This window comes from Phycodurus eques, chromosome 18 (genome assembly GCF_024500275.1).
Source record: "Phycodurus eques isolate BA_2022a chromosome 18, UOR_Pequ_1.1, whole genome shotgun sequence".
Taxonomy (NCBI): Eukaryota; Metazoa; Chordata; class Actinopteri; order Syngnathiformes; family Syngnathidae; genus Phycodurus; species Phycodurus eques.
The window spans coordinates 11736133-11755986 of NC_084542.1; the positions used below are offsets into that span (position 1 = coordinate 11736133).

General features: G+C 42.2%; 3 protein-coding genes across 4 annotated transcripts; 1 reads left to right on the top strand and 2 right to left on the bottom strand.

The window, feature by feature from the left end:
• Positions 1-417: 417 nt before the first annotated feature.
• On the top strand, positions 418-4355 carry LOC133417035 (potassium voltage-gated channel subfamily F member 1-like). 2 transcript variants are annotated; one of them, XM_061704483.1, is made up of 3 exons: positions 419-446; positions 534-1218; positions 2094-4355. In XM_061704483.1, the coding sequence occupies exons 2-3, from the start codon at positions 559-561 to the stop codon at positions 2871-2873; spliced, it is 1440 nt and encodes a 479-aa protein (XP_061560467.1). In that variant the 5' UTR covers positions 419-446; positions 534-558; the 3' UTR covers positions 2874-4355. The 2 variants fall into 2 exon arrangements, with proteins under 2 accessions (XP_061560466.1, XP_061560467.1); XM_061704482.1 differs by having other exon boundaries at positions 418-1218.
• Positions 4356-16340: 11985 nt separating this feature from the next.
• LOC133417405 (leucine-rich alpha-2-glycoprotein-like) lies at positions 16341-17324 on the bottom strand. The gene has a single exon (XM_061705151.1). It carries the CDS (start codon positions 17322-17324, stop codon positions 16341-16343), a length of 984 nt encoding a protein of 327 aa, XP_061561135.1.
• Positions 17325-18863: 1539 nt separating this feature from the next.
• On the bottom strand, positions 18864-19853 carry LOC133417383 (leucine-rich alpha-2-glycoprotein-like). The gene has a single exon (XM_061705119.1). It carries the CDS (start codon positions 19851-19853, stop codon positions 18864-18866), a length of 990 nt encoding a protein of 329 aa, XP_061561103.1.
• Between the last annotated feature and the right edge of the window lies 1 nt (position 19854).

A 19854-nucleotide genomic window follows, 5' to 3' on the forward strand; every position in this document is an offset into this window, starting at 1 on the left:
AACAGCACTGTGCAATCTTCCACTGTATCTCCTGTTTTTCTATTCCATATAATGCTGCTACTCTTTTACAGTTAACACTATTTTAACTTTTATTTATCCGATCCCATGTCGATCTGACAGCAAACAGCAGAGAAAAACAAAGCAAAAAATAATACATAGCATCATAGCACAACGGTGAATAAATGGTTAGTAATAATAATAATAATAATAATTACTATTATTATTCCACTATGCGTTATTTGTTATGGTATGTAGGGAGTTCAAGATTGTCGAAACAGGAAAGACTTCAAAATGAAAAGTAATGTCTTATTTTTCTGTCTTACCGGAACTTGGTCTGGTTCGATTAGTTCTGCCTTGACTCCACGCGCGCTTCAAAATCCAACTTTGTCCACTCAGAGCCACCAAACGTTCGCGCGTGGAACAAGGACACATCAACCACAGCTTAAGTATTTCTGTCTTAATTAATTTTATTGATTTTTTTTGTTTTTTGTTAAAGTATCAAAGATTTTTATTTGACTTGGACGATACTTTAGGGTCACCCCACCCCGCTCCAGCAGAATGTGGGGAACCCACAGGAGCCGGCGCCGAAGCGGCTCCGGAGCCAGCGAGGAGCCGGAGATCGCGGTGAACATCGGCGGGCTCAAGCAGGTGTTTTGCCGGGACGTTCTCAACCGCTTCCCGGACACCCGCCTGGCCCAACTGGTGAACTCAGCGCCCGCCCTCCCCGCGGAGGACATCTCTTCCCTGTGCGATGACTACGACCCGGAAAAGGGAGAGTTGTATTTCGACAGGGATCCAGACGCGTTCAAGTGCATCACGGAGCTTTATTACTACGGGGAGATCCACGTGAAGCGAGGCATCTGCCCCGTCTGCTTCATGAAGGAGATGGACTTTTGGAAAATTGACTCGGATTTCTTGGATGAGTGCTGCAAGAGTAACTTGCAGGAGGTGGAGGACGAGCTGGAGGAGATCGCCGAGAAGGTGAGGACTATCCTGGTGGACCGGGAAGGAGATCCGAGCGCCATCGGCTGGCAGCGCTTCCAGACGTGCCTGTGGAGGCTCATGGAGAAGCCCGAGTCCTCCTTGCCGGCGCACATCATCGCCATCCTCTCCTTCGTGTTCATCCTCGTCTCCTCCGTGGTCATGTGTGTCAGCACCATACCGGACCTGCAGGTGGAGGACGAGGAGGGGAACCTCATGGAGAACCCCACCTTGGAGGTCACGCTGAGAAAAATGATCTTTTTCAAAGAGTTACAACACTGTCACACAAATTGTTAGCCCGTCTATGGCGTTTCGCCATATTTCTAAGCATTAAGCTGGCAGACTAAGACAAAGTCATGCCATTGCTTTAAACACATGTGATTCTCATTCTGTTTAGCTTGACAATAAACGTAAACTGGGATTGGCAATTATTTTTTTCTTTTTTCTTTTTATGAAATATCTTCAAAAATATGTAGACTACACATAATAGTAAAATCAAAATAGTCCCTAAGCAAAATTTTATAAACAGCAGATCTTAAAGATTAAATGCAAATGTATTGTACAAAAAAGTTAAATACAACTGAACTGTACCGCAATGTTTTTTTTCCACGTAGTACCACAGTTTAAGAATCACTGCTTTGTGCTACATAATTTCCTTTTGCAATTCCTTCCCCTCTGATTACATTATTGTCCTTTTTTTCCTTTCTCACGTCTTCCTTCGGTCCTTTTTGCTTCATTTGTATGTTTTCTTGCAAAACACAAAATCAGTCAAAGTGCTAGCAGCAACTATAAATGAGCACAAAATATGTACTCACTTAAAATAAAGAAATTTCCACTTCCGAGTTTTCTCAAGCAGTCGAAGTTAATTTCTTTACGATGTAATGGCGGACGGTACAAGGGTCGTGGGTCGACCTGGTGTGACGTCACGTAGTCTTGTGACACACAAGCTTTTGTTTTGAAGTCAAAATTCTATTTAAGTCAAAGTATTGCTTTTGAGTCAGTTTGAGGGGTTTGAAGTTTGCTTCAACTCATTTGGACTGGAAACATGACAGTTTTCAATGAAAGTCATGTAAAAGTGCACTTGAGATGAATAACACTTTCACTTTTTTCAGTGCATCGAGACGGTGTGCATCGGCTGGTTCACCGTCGAGTACGTCCTGCGCTTCGTCTCGTCCCCGAACAAAGTCAAGTTCGCGCTGGCCTTCATGAACGTGGTGGACTTCATGGCCATCATGCCCTTCTTCGTGGTGCTCCTCCTCACCTCGCTGGGCGCGGGCGTGATGGAGCTGGCCAACGTGCAGCAGGCGGTGCAGGCCTTACGCATCATGCGCATCGCTCGCATCTTCAAGTTGGCGCGCCACTCGTCGGGACTCCAGACCCTCACGAGTGCCCTGAAGAGCAGCCTGAAGGAGCTGGGCCTGCTCCTCATGTACATGGGTGTGGGGGTCTTCCTATTCTCCGCACTGGGCTACACCGTGGAGCAGAACCACCCGGAGACCTTGTTCACCAGTATCCCGCAGTCCTTCTGGTGGGCCGTGATCACCATGACCACGGTGGGCTACGGCGACGTGTACCCCAAGACCACCTTGGGCCGGTGCAACGCCGCCATCAGCTTCCTGTGCGGTGTGATCGCCATCGCCTTGCCCATCCATCCCATCATCAACAATTTTGTCCTGTTCTACAATAAGCAGCAGGTTCTGGAGACGGCCGCCAAACACGAGATCGAACTGATGGCCTTGCGCTTCGACCAGGACGGTGGCCAACACGAACACGTGTGTGGGGGTGAGGACGCCCAGGTGGTACTCCTGAAGACCCCCCACAAGGGATGGGCAACGAACCGGGGCCCCAACACGAACGCCAACTCGGAGAGCACAGCTGAAACCAAACACTGAACAGTTCCTCACATGGATACAATGGTAAAGCATGCGGAGAATGCCGAGGGGGGCCGTTCACCCAACGGGTCCACCATCTTGGGAGTGCCCGGAAAAAATTAAGAGACCGCTACAAAATGATCAGCTTCTCTAAAATAGCTGTTTATTGGAACCAGTGGAAAATATAGAGAAAGTGAAAGTAACACTTGGGTCCATGCATGTCAAGTCTGTTAAAAATATTGAGGTAGATTCAAACGCCTGACCTCAGACCTGTGAGGCGGATGCACCATCCACTCCGCTGCCTATGTGAAATCAAATGTATGTAATAAGAATTACTTTAATTTTCATATTCGTAATCAATTTAATCATAATTAATCAAGCAAATATTTCATTTAAAAGAGCAGAGTGGTCCTTATGTGGCCTGCAGGTCATACTTTGCCCTAAAGGGTAAAAAAAAAAAAAAAAAAGAAAGAAAGGCTTAAAACTGGACTGGACTCACAGTTCAGTTTAAATACTTGACAATAGACAATATTACCCCACATAATTGCTAATCAAATCTATACTGTGCCTCTGCTTGAACACAACAATGGCGACGTGATTGTAAAAAAGGAAATGATGGTAGGGTCACTCAGAAGCAGTCTTGAAGGCTTTGAAATGGATTTGAAGGTGCATTCAAGTACTGACCCAACGAGCTGTGCCTTTGTGATTCTCTTCAAGGCAGGTGGATTGTGACATTGAAATGAATTGTCACGGAATAGCTGCATTTACAATGGATATAAAAGGTCTACAGACCCCTGTTTAAATGAGAGGTTGTTTTTGTGATATAAAAAAAAAAAAAAAATTAGACCAAGAAAAATGATTTCCAAACTTTTTCCGCCATTAGCGTCAGTTATGCCCTGTGGAACTCCATTGGAGAATAGAAAGAATACATATTTTCCTCACTGATGGTAGGATCATTTAAAGTGCCTCTGATTAACCCCGAATAAAGCTCAGATGTTCTTGTAGGCTTTTCCTGACATTTTCTTTTACTTTATAGCAGAAGCTTGAAAGTTTTGCACGAACGCTGACTGATAGTTGTTAATTGTTCACAATTCCCTCCACCTAGTTGCGATGCAACCATGACACATTTTGCCACGAGCGTTCGGGAGTGTTTTTGAAAAAAGAACACTATACATACAGTGAAGCATGGCATTCATTCTGAACACGACAACATACCCAGTTATAAGAGGGTGTGCACACATGTGCAACCACATTATTTCAGTTGTTTATTGTTGCTTCCCCTTTCTAAAATATATATATTTTTTTCAAGTTGAGTACAGGTTATAGTTCACATTAATGGCGGAAAACTTTTTGAAATGATCTTTATCTCATAGTGTAATATTACAAAAAGCTGGCATTTGAACAGGTGTGTGTAGTCCTTTTATATCCACTGTATAGTAACAAGCCTTATATTTGTGAGCCTTATTATTCCTCTCTATAAATCATAATGTTTCAATGTTTGTTTTCGTGTCATAAAGGAAGGTGTGGAGGAGGAGGGGGGGAGGGTGGGGGGACATGCACATGGCCCACAACATTGTTACATTAGCCAGCCTGTCTTGTATCTGAGAATGAATTTATCATTGTCCACTTTACAAAGATTATTATTATTATATCTATTTTTTTAAATGGTGTGTTCCCATTTTGTGCGATAACTGTATAAATGCTGGGCGAAAACGGTAATTTTCCGAATATTCTTTTTATTCAGTTCACCATCTTCTCCACGAGTGTACCTAATAAAGTGTTCAGTTTGTGAACAAAAGTCTGAAGGCCTCCTCGGGGGCCGTGTGTAGTCTAGCGCAACCTCACAGCTGTTCACGGTCTTTTTCGGCCGCGGCGTGACTATGAGGCATCAGATATAAACTCGATCCAGTGTGCCAGAATGTTTAAAAAGCCGTGACCCGCCTTCGCCCCTCCGGCCACCCTTCCCCCGATCCCAGTAAAACCGACACTGGGAGTTTACGTGCTCGCTTTGCCTGCAGGACGTGTAACTGTGACTGCTTTCAACGTTGCAACAGCTTTGGCCGCCTCCTTCGAGGATCTCTGAATTGATTTGTTCATAAAGTTGCATGTGTGTGTAACAATGGGCTCAAAGGAGCAATAAAAGAGTCCGTTTAAAAATGTGTAGATAGTCTTTAAGTTTGGAGAAAAAACAAACAGAAATTAAACTAAAGTCTTTTTTTTTGTTGCCTAGTTAGAATAAGGTGTACACATGACTCCAGTAATGTGGGTAGTTAAATTATTCATAATGTGTCATACGGTATTTGGATAAATAAAAAGAAGACTTTGATATTGCCCTAATGTGTGCCGCATTTAAAGGTTATATTGAAATTTGCTACACCACCGGCGCACTATTTTGGAAATAGCACAGCAGATTTAGTTTGCTTTAGTTGCATACAGGGATGCTTGGCGTCAAAATGTTGATGATTGATTTTTGTGATATTTGTCCTTGGTGTAAATGCATGCGCTGCGGGGCTACTCGAAAGCAATTACATGCTGTATTTAATCTGCTGTTAACAAAGTCTTTACTTATAATGTCGGAGTTGTCAACATGTGCAGTACAAGTAGACCACATTGTAATTGTGAGAGATGAATCCCTTTAAAAAAAAAACAAAAAAACAAGAAAAGATGAACACTGTTTCAGTCTATTCTGTCTGTGTTGTGTTGTCATACTAAAATGGATAAATCAGTTCTGTTTTGTCCTGTAAGAGACCCTAAAAATAAAGACCAGATGTTAAAAACAGTATTGTGATTACCACAATGACATCCTTTATGTGTTTGTATGCAGTATTTTAACTGATTGCTATTTGATATATATATATTTTTAAAGACAACACTTGGCCATGACAACAAGAAGGTACACAGTAATGCAAATATAGTAGTACTTTGTATACCCTAGTTATTGTCGTATTCAGGTTTTGACTACCCCCCCCATCTAAATGCTCTCCTGTTTTTTTCCCCCCATCCACACTTTTTTTGTACAAAAAAAAATGTCAACGTGACTTGGGCCATTCTTTTTCCAGAATTAATGTGCGTTCATCCGAAGTATTTTGTAAATTATTGATAAAGGGTTGAACAGACAGCAAGGCATATTCCACAGTGGAAGCTGTGCGAAACACATTTGCAGTATAATAACAGTTTCACCACGCTTTCTTGGGCCTTTCTTAGAGGCTTATTTACAGTCACACCCAATAAACAAGCATACAATAGTTTGAGTGCGACTGCCCCCCCCCCCCCCCAAAAAAAAAAAGCCACCATGCATGCCAAAGAAAGTGATAAAACTTTAAAAGCCTGACTTTTGATAGGATGTTTGATCAATGGTGCCCCAACTTGGTTGCTGAGCAGACCGGGAGGGTTGTTGTTACCTTGAATTGTGGATAAAAGCTTTCACTGCGGGAATATGTCTTGCCATCTGTTTAATATTTTTTACACAAAATGACATTTCCTCATGCCAACCATTTGATAAGGCGGAATAGACTATAGAATTCAAGAAAGAGCTCAGAAAATGGCTCCCCCTTCTTCAATAAAGGTAAGCGTGATGTCAAATGTTCATTTATCCAGTTCTTTCATCCTTTATATTTATTTCACACTGTGTTTTGTAGTAAAGCTGTAGTTATTCTCTTTAAAATGTATTGTCTGGAACGGATTAATTGAATTTACATTATTTCCTATGTGAAATATTGCTTTGGCTTTGATATGATTGGATTTGAGTCAGAATTTCTGGAACGGATTAATCACAAAAACTTTAGTTGGCCTGGGCTAACTCCCCCCCCCCCATTGATGTAAATGAGGGTGACGTATTCTTTACTTCAGCGGAGTAATGCATCGTCTGCAATTCTTTTTGCACATTTAAGGATGGACACACCTCCAAAGTAACAGATTTAGGCTATATTTTTATGTGTTTATTTGTGTTGTTTGGACCGACCTTGGTGTGCATACGTTATCAACCAGAAAAAGAGTGCGAGTTCTTTTGCCACCTCTGCAAAGTGGCATCGCCATCTACAGACCTGGCATTCCTATTACAGCATTTTTAGGCGAGTTGAAGGTCGAACGTTGAACTTGATTTCATTTTAGAAGATCTTTGTCATGTAAACATGGCACTAAAGTGTGAATCTCCGCGTTCCCACGCAAACCTCCTCGCGAACGCATGCTTCTTTTTGCATGCTTACAGGAAGATCACGCAAAAGGTCGAGACCAGCCCGCCGCCCTCTCGCGCTCCAAACAACTACAACAACACCGGCTAGCTCGGCTGACCGGCAGGCGGACGGCACACGTCGAAGCCTGGAGAAAAAGGGTCTTTTGTGCGCAATGACAAATGGAACTACAATGTCAAAGCTTTGTTCAAGGAAGGCCGGCACAATAAACAAATATAGAGCACATGGATCTCCAGGTTCAAATATAGATTCACGAGCTCCTTGCCCGAGACAAATATCCTTGTCCTCGCCACCCGCCTCCAACGGACACAAACAACTGCATACATTGGCTCCTTGATTTGTGACCCGCTGTGGGCTGTTGGCTAATCACTATTTTCACTCCTCCATGTTGCTCGTCTGCGGCATTCTGTGGGCGCTCGAGATACGGAGCAGCTACAAAAAAATTGGTTCCTATATTCTTGTCCATTAAATAATATTTAGAAAAAGCCAATGTATCCAAACTTATTACAGAAAGAAAACTGTCGAAGTGACACTTTTTTTTTGTGCGTGTATTGGGTATACCATGAATGTTTTTTTAATATGTTTTGTTGTTTGTATCCTGCTTGTACACATTTGACAACTAAGTCAACATGTAGAGTAGTGAGGGTGGACAATAACGACACCGCAGCTATATTTAAAGAGCAATGTTTGCCCATGTAGGAGGCAATTATTCCTGAAACTCCTGCCAGCTGACCTGCACCGCTCATCGTTTTCAAATGATGACATGTTGCCACATTATATTTGGCAGCACTTTCCCCCTCGCCTCGCCTTGCAGGACCTCCCAGCTCTTGGTCATCTAACCACTGGACATAAAACAACAACATGATATATGCTATGCTATGATATGATGTTATTGTACTACCCATAATTGCTCTCGAAGACCCAGGCTGTGTGGACTGTAAAACAACTATCACTTTATATGCTTTATGTTTGGATTTAAAATGTCTCCTCTCTATATTAAAATGAAAAACAAAAAAATCTATTTTTTTTTTTTTTTTTCATTTTCAAAACTGCACCCAAAAATGCCAGGAAAAGCATAGAAGAACAGCTGAACTTTATTTGGGGTTAATCAGAGGCGCATTAAACAGTGGCAAGTGTGCGCAGACTCGTATTTGACATGCATTTGAAAGGCCAGGACTCCAACCCCGAACCTTACAACCACGAAGCAGACGTGATAACCACGAGTCCCACAAGTAAAATCCAATGGGTACAAGCAAAGCAGCTACTTTGGGGGATTCAATTAGAAAAGATGAGACACAATGCAGTTATCGTGTGTCCTGAGGCATTCAAAATAGGATATTTAAATGGATTCGCATCCGAGATGACCAAACCCAGTCATTTGAATAATGATGTGTGATAATGTGTACCGGCAATTTGGCTTTACAGTCTCCCCAGTGTTCGTCTCCATTTGGGATTTATTTTCCGCTGCAGAATCAGGAACGTAAAACAAATCTCTCCTGTGTGGCCGACCAGAAGAAACGGATGCAATTGAGAATGTTCCAGGAGTTAACAGAGAGACAGCTGAATTGTTGTGTACGTAAGTGCACCCCGGAGCACTATGACTGCGTCGGCGAGACAACAATTACAAAGATGAATCGTGACCTTGTGTGAAAATGGAAAATCGGGACGAAATGTGAACTAAACATTTTGTTAACCCTATCAGGGCTCTTATTCTGAAATATGGTCCAGTGCAGATTGATGCGTTATGTACAATAGCTCCGAATTATATGATACATTCAAAACATATGAGTTGCATCACATGTAAAAAGGCCTTTCAGTAAAACTATGCCAAATCCCTTCAAGTATGAAGTATGGAAAGGCATACATACCTCAATTGCTTTCATTCTGTCACCATCGAGGTGTCTTGTGAAACTCAAGAAGTGTGTTGTGTAAGCTCCCTCAAATGGTGAGCAGTTTAACTTTATTTTAGTTTTATTATACAGAGTTTGTATGCTTGCACGACAGTGGAGAATGTAAAATCTTCCTTAAAACATTGCCGATACAGTTATTAACGGTTTTTAAGATGGCGACAGTATCACCCAGGGACAGGACAATTCTACTGTGATTACTTGCAATGGTAAAACCTGTTTTGAAATTAGAACTAACAACCAGTATCACTGGTTGAGTTTGAATTTGGAGGTTCACCGGTATTCTCCTTAGAGTGTGCATATTTATGCTTATTAGGATAATTGTACTTTTTAAAATCAAATACATTTTTAAGTCCAATTTTGTCTTTTTCATTTGAATTGGACAGATTAAAGCGCACATGACTTTATTGTTATCCTAGTTTTAGCTTTTCTTTTCTTTTTACACTGAAAAAAATGATTTATCACAGTGGTGTGTTCTCTTTCAATATACAGTGTACTGTACTGTATTTATGCTTTTAGAAGTTGGAGAAAACAGACAGGGGAGATGAAATGCAGCTTTCTGCTGTTTCGCCAGACTCGTAAAAATGCAAATAAATGCAGTCAAGGAGGGGGGGGGGGGGGGGGGGGGGGAAAGGTGTTTGCCAAACAGAAAAATAAATGAATGCAAGTCGACTGATGATTAAAGTTGTCTGACGACTGTGAATGCGGCACAGTTTATCAATACCAGATTATACAGACGCTCTGTATTACTTTGTCTTCTCTGTTAATGAAAAAGATAAGAAATATATATAGTCCGAGGTGACTTAAAACAGTGCTTCCAGGTGGTGGGGAAAAAAGTGCAATCAGCCTCTTGGTATCTTCCCATTTGGGAGGAGAGTTAGAGCCTCATTATTTTTCTCCCGTTATTTTTCTCCCGTGTTGTAATCTAAAGAGGGAGCCTCTAATGTGAAATGGAGGACTTGAAAATAGAATCAAAGTCAGCTTCTCCGAAGATGTGATTTGCCTCTCTGCTTACACTGTTGTGTTGTGCGGTAAAAGTTAACACAAAGGGCCCAACAAATGTGCTGAATGATTTCCTTCTGCGTGGATCATCTCGTCTCCGCAGCATTGTTTGTTTGTTTGCTAAATGTGGATGCTTGATTTCCCTGCGTTACGGTTGAGTGTTATTACCCTTGTAAAGCCGCCGGTGTGCGTATGTTTACATTTGCTCATAAAACACTTAAGGCCGTAAAAGTTGTTGAGATGAGCTCTGCTGGCGTGCACTCATGAATGTGGCAAAGGTTTATCCACTAAATCAGATTTTATAGTGGAGCTCCACTTGAATTTTTTAAAAATATATTGTATAATGTTACACAAGAATTTGTTGATGCTGGCCTTTCTCTTTGGAAGCATTGTCATAAAAACACTAAAAGACAAATAAAGAGCAAAAATGTCATGCAGGAGTTTTGTGTGTAAACAAAAAAACGTTTTCGAAATTCACATCCACAGTTTCATGGGGTATGGTTTCATTGATACTCGATGATTGTACTTTATGTACAATAATAACAAATCAATCATTGATATGTTGTGGGAACATTGCAATAGTTAACAACTGTTGATGTAAACATTCTTTTTTTCCTGAATTTCATTGTGTCCATATTTTGTTAAAAGTTCATGTTGAGATGGATATAAATGAATACGTTTTATGTGAACGCTAAAAAGATGATTGCTTAGAGATACTTACATCATATGATTTATTAATACTGATAAATTTATCATTATTTTTGTGCTCAGCATTGGAAGATCTATCTGAGTTGATTTTATTTCCTGCTAAGGCATTTTGGGGATCGGGTGATGTGAAGCGGACGCTCCCCTCCAGCGGTTTTACATATCGAGACACGAGTGGCCGTCCGTAAACCAAAAGGACGGTTTTCTCGTCTCGGTTCCGAAACACAATACTCCACGTGATCTCTGTGTACTGCGAAACCCAGCGTGACATTTGACCCCCTGGCGGTGTAGTAGTAGTGGTTCCTGTTTATATCAGAGTGCTCACTGGAGGACAAAAGGCCAAATGGATTCCCTGTGCGTTTGTTGTCGTACAGTGCTCAAAACGTCCTCTAGTTGCAACCTTCCAGTAAGGCGCTTCAGTCTCACCTTATCTGGGAGCTTGAATGAGCACCTTGCACACTGGTGCCAAGCGCCGAGTGAATTTAGCCTTTGAGGGCGGACAGGCCCAAATGAATTGTTCAAAGCCGAGGCTTGTTTTAAATTCCAAAAATCAATCCATCCATTGCTTGACTTCCTTGGCAAATGAGTTCCATCCATGGGTTACAAAGAGCAGCGGGCACATAAAAAGAAAGAAACGGATCTCTTGTGTATTTGTTCTTGCATATTAAACAGCAGCTCGCCCAATGGGGCTCCTTAAAATGACATTTCAGACAAAAATTGCTGAACTGGCGCTCGTCCTGTTGTTCACGTCTCCATCTGATCCATGCTGCAGTGGCCGTGCGTCACCTCCGCTGATAACCTGTATGGACATCTCATTTAGGAAATTGGCCTTGAGAGACCAAAAGAGACGACAAAAGTGCGTACTTGCTGATGCGCTTGCCCCTGATGATTATCTCATCGGGAGACAACTGTGTTTTATTGGCGTGGCAATGTACACGTTCGATAGCGGCGAACTGCTGCGGTCACAATTACTGTAAGTTCTAGCAGCACATTCGGAAGTTAAAAAACAATACTCGGCGAGGGCTTCGTGAGACCGACTGTATCTCCCTCCCATTGATCTGTGCTGCAATTATTCCAAAAAGTCTTTTTCAAATCTAACAACATGGCTTTGCATTATTGTGATTATGCCGCAGTCGGTCTACTTTCACTGATTGTTTTAATTACTTTGACCGTTTTGCTGTTATGAGTTCTAAATCAATGCTTCGTTTTAATCTGATTTAATATTGAAAGATTTGGAAGAGTTTTGTCGCACAATAAGTTACAATCGCTATCCCATCGGGTTTCGACGTTATTTAGCCGTATAAGTTAAATGTATTTAAGCAGTAAACTAAACTTAACTAAAGCTGGGTACAAAAAAAAAAAATATATATATATATAGATATATATATATATATATATATATACACTTTTTTCCCCCCCTCAACATCTTAATTGAGAGCTCCCACACATGATCAGGAAAAATTCTTGTTAGATGTTATCCAAACAGTCAACACAACCAGTTGCAAAACTACGGATTGATGACATGTTTTGAACCCAAACTTACTCATATTTTGTTCAAACCATCACGTCATCGATCCGCAGTCATGCTAGTTATCGCAGCATACACGGGGAGTCCGCTACCTGTTTTCCGGGTTGGGTCACGTGACGTGCGCAACACAAGCACGAGAGCAGTTGTGACCTTAATTTCCGTCAACAGCGGAGGGCGATTTCTCACAATATGGCAGCCCTCTGAGAAGGACGAAAATTGTTTATTGCAATGTTTCCACAACATATCAATCTGTTTAATTCGTATTACATGAATGCAATATTAATCATGAAACCGTGTTTAGACTAGCACATGTTTAGTTCCCCATTAAGAGCTTTAAGGTAGACCTTCTGTCAGCAAAGACATTTGTGATAAGCAGCCAGACATCTTTCAAGCTCGGTGTCAAACACAATGGATTTCTTCAGTGGATGTCCAAGTCCATAAGTCTTTGTTAACTTTATCTCCGTCCGCCTTCAGAAAACATTCCTGCCAGCGCGTCCGCCTGCCGAGAAATGATCTTACTCGGCCGCCTTGACCCTCCCACCTGCAGCATGGGAGCATACCGCAGCAGGCAGCCCAACAACAGGTGAAAGGTCTTTTATAGACGGCGCATAAAGCCGCCGCAGGGACAATTCGAGCCAGATGATAATACCTATCACAACAGAGCGAAATAATCGTTAGAGGATCCAAATAACTCTTGGCAAAGAATGTGAGGAGCCATCAAGGAGATTTAGATGTCACTCACTGATGAAATGCTGTGCGATGTTTTTTTTTTCTTCTTCTTTTTTAAATGCTTGGAGGTCATTAAACTCTGTCAGGCCAGTTTGTCCCCTTATGTGAGTGATCACTGGGCTTGTAGAAATCAATGTTCAAAGAGAGGAGGGGGGGAAGAACACAAAAGGTGGTGATACATATACTGACGTTTTCTGGCACTGGTGCACTTTTTATGCAAAACTCTAGCATGCAATGAGGTGTTGCAATCCCCGTGAACAGCGTGACAAACATCTACTTTATTTCTGATGTCAAAGTCCTGACACGACAAGGTGAGCCGCCTTGGAAAAATCCATTAAAACTTTTAGTGATACTCATCAATAGCCCCCCACGCAGAAGCAAAGTCAACTTTAATGCTTGAGCGGTCAGAGCGAAATGAGTGATGACAAGGTAATTCAATGAAACGCACCTTCAGCTTCAATAGTTCTATGAGACAGGCGTCACAAAAGAAAATATTTCAAATCCAAACTACAAACTAAAAGGTTTCCCCTTTCGAAGTAATCCCACTGGAGTCTCAAGGTCAATTCATACTTTCCTCGTCTGCATGACCTGCCTCAACTCTCGCACTAAATGAAGCAAACACAGCAGGATTTCTTTCTATAGTAGATTTGCTGGTTGATCATCTGGCCCACACTGAAGGGGAAAACTTGTAGTTTGGGTTTAAAATATAATGTATCTTCTATCTATTTGGAACTTTTCTGACAAATGTTTGTAAAATGGTCAAACTCTGTTTACAAATTCATTTGGGCTCCACGCATGTTTCTTATGAGCGAAATCCTGTAGTCTCCTATCTCATTCTTGTGTCTTATTAATTATAACTAGCTGTCCACGCTATCGTCATTGAGCTGGATTGAGTCCATGTGCCAGTTTAACTCATTCACTGCCAGGCTTCCCAGTTAACATGGATATTTGACTTCTAAAGCCGTCAATGGTTAATCTCATGTTCATACATCATTAGGGACTTCTGTTTCTTCACTTAACAATCCAACAACAGTCATTCCCTAAATATAACAGCGTCAATTTGTGGCATGGCGTTTAAACACAGCATCCGCCTAACAACAGCCTCCTAATGGCCTCTCATTCCCTCGGGAGCAGCGAAAGGTCGTTTACAGCGACCAAACGTGTGATTGTGGAAGCAAACTCAGTCTTCTGTTTCAGTAATAAGATAAAAGTTTGCCCCCCTCTCTCGTACCAGTAATGGAGCGATTATTTATGAGCTGGAGGCTGGGATGGATACAACGCATGTAGGGCTACCGACAGATGTAGATGGAGGTTCACCCACGAGATGATGTTGTGTTTTCACAGTCGTCACCTCAACTACATGCTTAGAAATGATTAAATGAAAAATCCAGCAGACCCTGAACATGGACAGGTTTGAGTCGCGATGTGTGGGAGTTGATAAAAGGCTCAGTGGGAGCACTCGCATGTTAATGGCGCCTGTAGGCGACACCTCTCTTCCACTTTAAGGTTATATTTTAATGAGGGGGAAAAAAGAAAAATCTTTTTTTGCCTTTTAACCTGAGATGGACATGAAAAATGGTTAAAGAACAAAGTGCTCCATTGATGGGTAGACCTTTAAAAAGTGTGTTTTGGAGGAATTATTATTCAGAGAAACTTCTGAAGCTCTTTAGATGACACCATTGTGAAATAATGAAATCCAGAATATGAGCAATCATATGATTCCAGATTGAGGAAACCTTTTAAAAGTTAAGAAGTACAATTTAAAAATTTATGAAAACCGGGTGTGTAAACTGATTTACTCCACATCTTAAGTGGAAAAAACTTACCTTTTGGCTTTGACCTGATCACATTGCTGTCACATGGCAGGGCAGCCTACCTACAGCCGTTGCTTGAAAAGGGCACTGGCTCTTCACCTAGCCTAGCTCCAACAACAGGCAGAGAAACTGTGGAGGCAGTTATTGTGTAAATTAACCAGAAGTCCAAAAGCGCTCACTCACAAACATATTTTCAAAAGACTGACCTGGTTGTTTAATTTCTCACTCATTGAGGGTGCAGGCAATCCAGAGACTATTTGTATAAAAGCAATAAAAAGTCAATTTTCCACATTCCCTTTAGAAAAAAATCCTAATCCTGAGAAGGGCAAGTGTTTGTTGTTGTGAATTGTGAGCTAAGTGGTGGAGTAATTCCTAATGACAAGTGTAGAGTGCTGCATAATAACAAAATTATTAGTACGCGTCTATAGCTTTCATTTTGAACATTTGGACCAAGATGTTTGCTGACATTTTAAAATATATCATTTACCTTTTGGTTTAGGGTTGGATAGAGAGAGAGAGAGAGAGAGAGAGAGAGAGAAAAACTTTAAATTTTGACCTTTTGCATTCTCACTGGCAGTTCGTCATCTAGAAGGCGGCGGTGTGGTGAAATGTCAAGAGAAAAGGTTTCTTTGTCATTTAGTCTTACCAGCCCGCTCTCTTTTAAACATGACAGCCTGGAGATGAAATACATGTTGCCTTGCAGCATTTTCGCCACCATGGGCGAGAGCGCGCGTGTCTGCTTTGACATTAAACACAGTCTCAGAACACCTTTATCAACATTTAGCTTGGCACATTTAAAGCTGCACTCTGTGCTGGCCTGTATATCAAAATCAAGTTGTTTACCTCTGCTCTTTGATTGATGAATGATGTTTCATTTTCATAAGTGAGAACCTGAGCAGGAGGCTGTATTTCATCCTCAAAATGAATTACTACCAATACAGAAGATTCATATAGTTAGAGATGGCGCAAGAAACCTGAAGAATGAATGCAAAAGGAAAAAAAAAAAAAACAATCCAGAGAAGGTCAGCTGGAAGATTCAGCCCACACACTGCCGCTTGCACTCGACATCATTAAAAACAACAGGACACACAATGCTGCAATGAAAACAAGGAGAAAATTGTGTCTGCTATTGTGAGATTCTTGAACACCAAGAGAAATACCATAGGAGCATTGATCACAGTTTTCTATGTCCTTGATCATATTTTCTGTTACATTCTGGACATCTCTGATCATATTTTACTTTACAGGTGATTGGAAAAGAACACAATTGCCAGATCAACAACATTATGGCCACTTGCCCAATTTAATGACTCCCAATACAAGAATTCTAATTGTTATCTCAATTACTTGTAGCCTCTAACACTCTGTATGAGAGTCAAAATTGTAAGGAACAACTCTCACTATGATACATTAGAGTTGTATGCCACTGCACATAAGTATGTGCACTTTGTGACTTGCCATCACTGAATTTCTCCACTGTTTACCACCAATAGGGGGCGTATTTGAATTTGACAGAAATCACTTTGATGGACATTATTTTCACATTCTACCTGGTTGATTTTTGTTTGTTTGTTAAAGGGACACCACACCATGTTCTCTTCCATGGAATCATCTTATCTGACAAGACCAAGTTCACTTTCAGTTAAAGTCGCCACTTGTCTGTTTTTGAGAGCTTCTGGTCCAGCACATGTCACCTCCTCCAAATAAAATACATTCTGAGAATGCTCATGAAGCCACCTCCACAGGTACTCCATCTTGCCGTCGCACACCCATGGGTTTGCTGTTAGGATCAGCTGGAAGGAGGAGTCCCTGCCATCCAAAAGGCCCGTGGGGAGATGCTGTAGCTGGTTCTGGTTAAGAAGAAGCATCTGAAGGTGCTGCAGACCCGACAGGAGCGATGGCGGAAGCTCTCTGAGATGATTCTCCTGGAGAAACAGACGTGAAAGCTTCGGGTTATGACTGAAGGCCGTTGGCGTCAGGGTGCTCAGTTTGTTCCCGGCGAGGTTCAGAATGTCCAGGTGATACAGGTTCTTCAAGGCATCTGGGTGCAGATCTTCCAGGTTGTTGTCACTCACGTCCAGATGCTCAAGATGTTTTAGCTTCTGGAGCAAATTTACCGGGATCTCGGATAAGCGATTCCCAGACAAGTCCAACCAGATCAGGTTGTTGTTATCATCAAACCACTCGGCGTCCGCTTGTTCGATGCGGTTGTTTTTGAGGACCAGGTTGCGGAGTGACTTCTGGCTGAAGATTCCTGGAGGAAGGCGTACAATCTGATTCCCTGTGAGATCCAATGAGTTCAGCCGGGAAGCGTTCCGCAGGAGATCCGAAGGAAGCTTTTCCAGTTTGTTGGCATACAGCTGAAGCCTGTTCAGAAAAGGTATGGCATTTAAATGACTGGCTTCTATAGAAGAGATCTGAGTGGACCAGATGGCCAACACAGTGGTGTTGGGTGGTAAACCATCTACGGGGAACGATGTCATGGTTGCGATGTCAGCGCACTCCACCTCAGCAACGGAGCAGGAGCATTGACTTGGGCAAGTGTGGACACCGCAGTTAGTCAACGCAAACAAAAACAGCAGCAGCCTCAAGATCATCTTCAACCACTGCACAGTGTAAAAAAAAAACATACACAAGGAATACTGAATCTTTCGTCTTTATGAATTATGATGAAGTTTTTCAATCTTACCTGAAAGTAACTCGAGAGCGGTCGGTTAACGCTAAATGAGCTGCTGTGATATACAGGTGAACGAGGACAGTCAGTTGGGACAAAATGTTGCAAGAGGCAAACAGAACCGAGCAAACAATCCAGCTCACCAACTGCTGACTTTTGCGTCACAAAAACTTCAGAGCTTTGACTTTTACCCCTTTTGGACTGTACAACATTCACTTGACTTAACAGCTCAACTAAAGTGAAGCCAATAATTGCCCTGAGACCAGCTGCTCCAAAAGACCGATTTGCTGCTTCTGCTGTCAGTTAAATTGAGGAGCACCAAGCATTAGCTGGCTTTATTTTTAGAAATGGCCAAATTTGGTGGAGGACTTGGCTTACAGAAGAACTTTGGAGGCTTTAAAACCAGTTGTTGGGGCACGGCTAGAGAGCTTTCCTCGAGAACTGCAGAGCTTGATCCAATACTTACAGGCTGTCACATTTCTTTGTTCACCAAGTTTGTATCACAGAAGACTTTCTTTTAGCATTACTACCTCACTGTCTTCTACGTCAGAAAGGAGAAGGGGCTGATAAGCGACAGTAACATTTCAGGACACAGAAATAAAAACAAACACATGCTAACGTTAGCTTACCATGTTGCTGCAGCATTTCCGTTCCGTTTCCATTACCGTTTCCACTTTGCTTCAGCGGTTTGCTTTCTTGCTGCACTCATTCTTATCTTGAATAAAATGTATTTCCTTACTATCAGCCACGTCAAGTAAATACAGGAGACCGTTGTTCTCCGCCGTTGTTACTGTTTGTTAGCTTAGCTTGTTAGTTGTCTCTTTCTGAACGGTGCATTCAATGCAGTGGGCTTTGCCGGTTAACCCATCAGATCCAACAGATGCATAAGATTCATGTACATGTAATTTATATATAATCCAGTCTTTGTCCTAATATACAAGAAATAAGTGATACTCAAACAATATATGCATTAGCTTTTTAGCCTAGCAACTCAGATGACTTTTGGGCCATTTCCACTTCATTGTACTTACTCACCTCTACTACTCTAATCAATATTGACACATTTACCTGGTACCAGTTAAACAATTGTTTCAGATATGCTGAAAAATATGCGTGATGTAAACGACGACTGTTGTAAACATTTGACAAAACAAAGCAAGAAAGATGAAACATGAACACCTGATCTGTACTTTATATTGAATACAGAGCAGTGTTTCAACTGCGAAAGTGTGTATGAAGAAACTTGCTTCATAATCCTTACAATAATCATTTTGAAGCAATTAAATAAGTGTGTTTGTCTGTCATAGCTAATGTTCCCGTGGGCTCTCTCAACCCTTTCTCTGCTGTGAGAGGCAGAGAGCAGCTTGATATACCACGCTAGCATTAGCTATATCATTCAGTCGGTATTTAAATTGTGACTTGATGAAAAAAGACAAGTTTTTTTTTTTGTTAAATCCTTTACTCAAATCTTTAGTTCAGTCTCTGTGAGTGACATCACCGAGCGACTCTTCAAAGACTGAGGACCAGAACAAGTGATGGTCTCCGGGAGGAAGGCCTTGTTCTGGTTCTTCTGGAGCCACCCAAATAGGTACTCCATTTTCCCGTCGCACACCCATGGGTTGGCGGTCAGGTCCAGCCCTTCGTCCTCCAGAGCGTTCAGATGGTCGAGCAGTCCTGAGGGGACACTGTTAAACTGGTTGTCGTCCAGACTGAGATGTTTGAGCTGAGTGAGCTCCTGAAAAATGTTCTGGGGAATTTGGCTGAGCCTGTTCCTAGAGAGGAACAAGTAGGTGAGGTTCCTGGTGCTACTGAGTAAAGAAGGATCCAGACTGTCCAGTTTGTTGTTACGCAGATTCAGGCGATCGAGCTTGGTGAGCGGATCCAGAGACTTCGCCAAGATCTTCTCCAGATGATTGTTGGAGAGGTCGAGGTTCTCCAGGTGCGGCATCTTGTGGAGAAAATCAACAGGGACGTTTGTCAAACGATTCCCAGAGAAGTCCAACCAGGTCAGGTTGGAGTTATCGGGAAGCCACGTGGCATCCACTTTCTCAATCAGGTTGTTCTTGAGCACCAAGATTTGAAGCGGGGCGTGGCTGAAGACATCCAGAGGCAAGAGGCTCAGCTGGTTGCCCGTGAGGTCCAAAGTGGTGAGGCGAGGGACACCCCTGAGGAGGTGCGAGGAGAGGTTCTTTAGATGGTTGCTGAACAGGTGGAGCTCTTTCAGCTGGGGCACTGCATTGAGATCCTGCTCGGAGATGGACGTGATGTTGGTGAATTGGATGGTGAGGGTGCTGGTGTTCTTGGGGAGACCTTCGGAGGGGAATGCCGTCAGGGGAACCTCATTGCAGACCACCTCTGCTCTCCTTGGGTAGCATTGGCAAAGCGCTGGGCATGCTGAAGTAACACAGCCAAAATAGGCCAAGAAGAAGACAACTGCACCACACACCTTCATT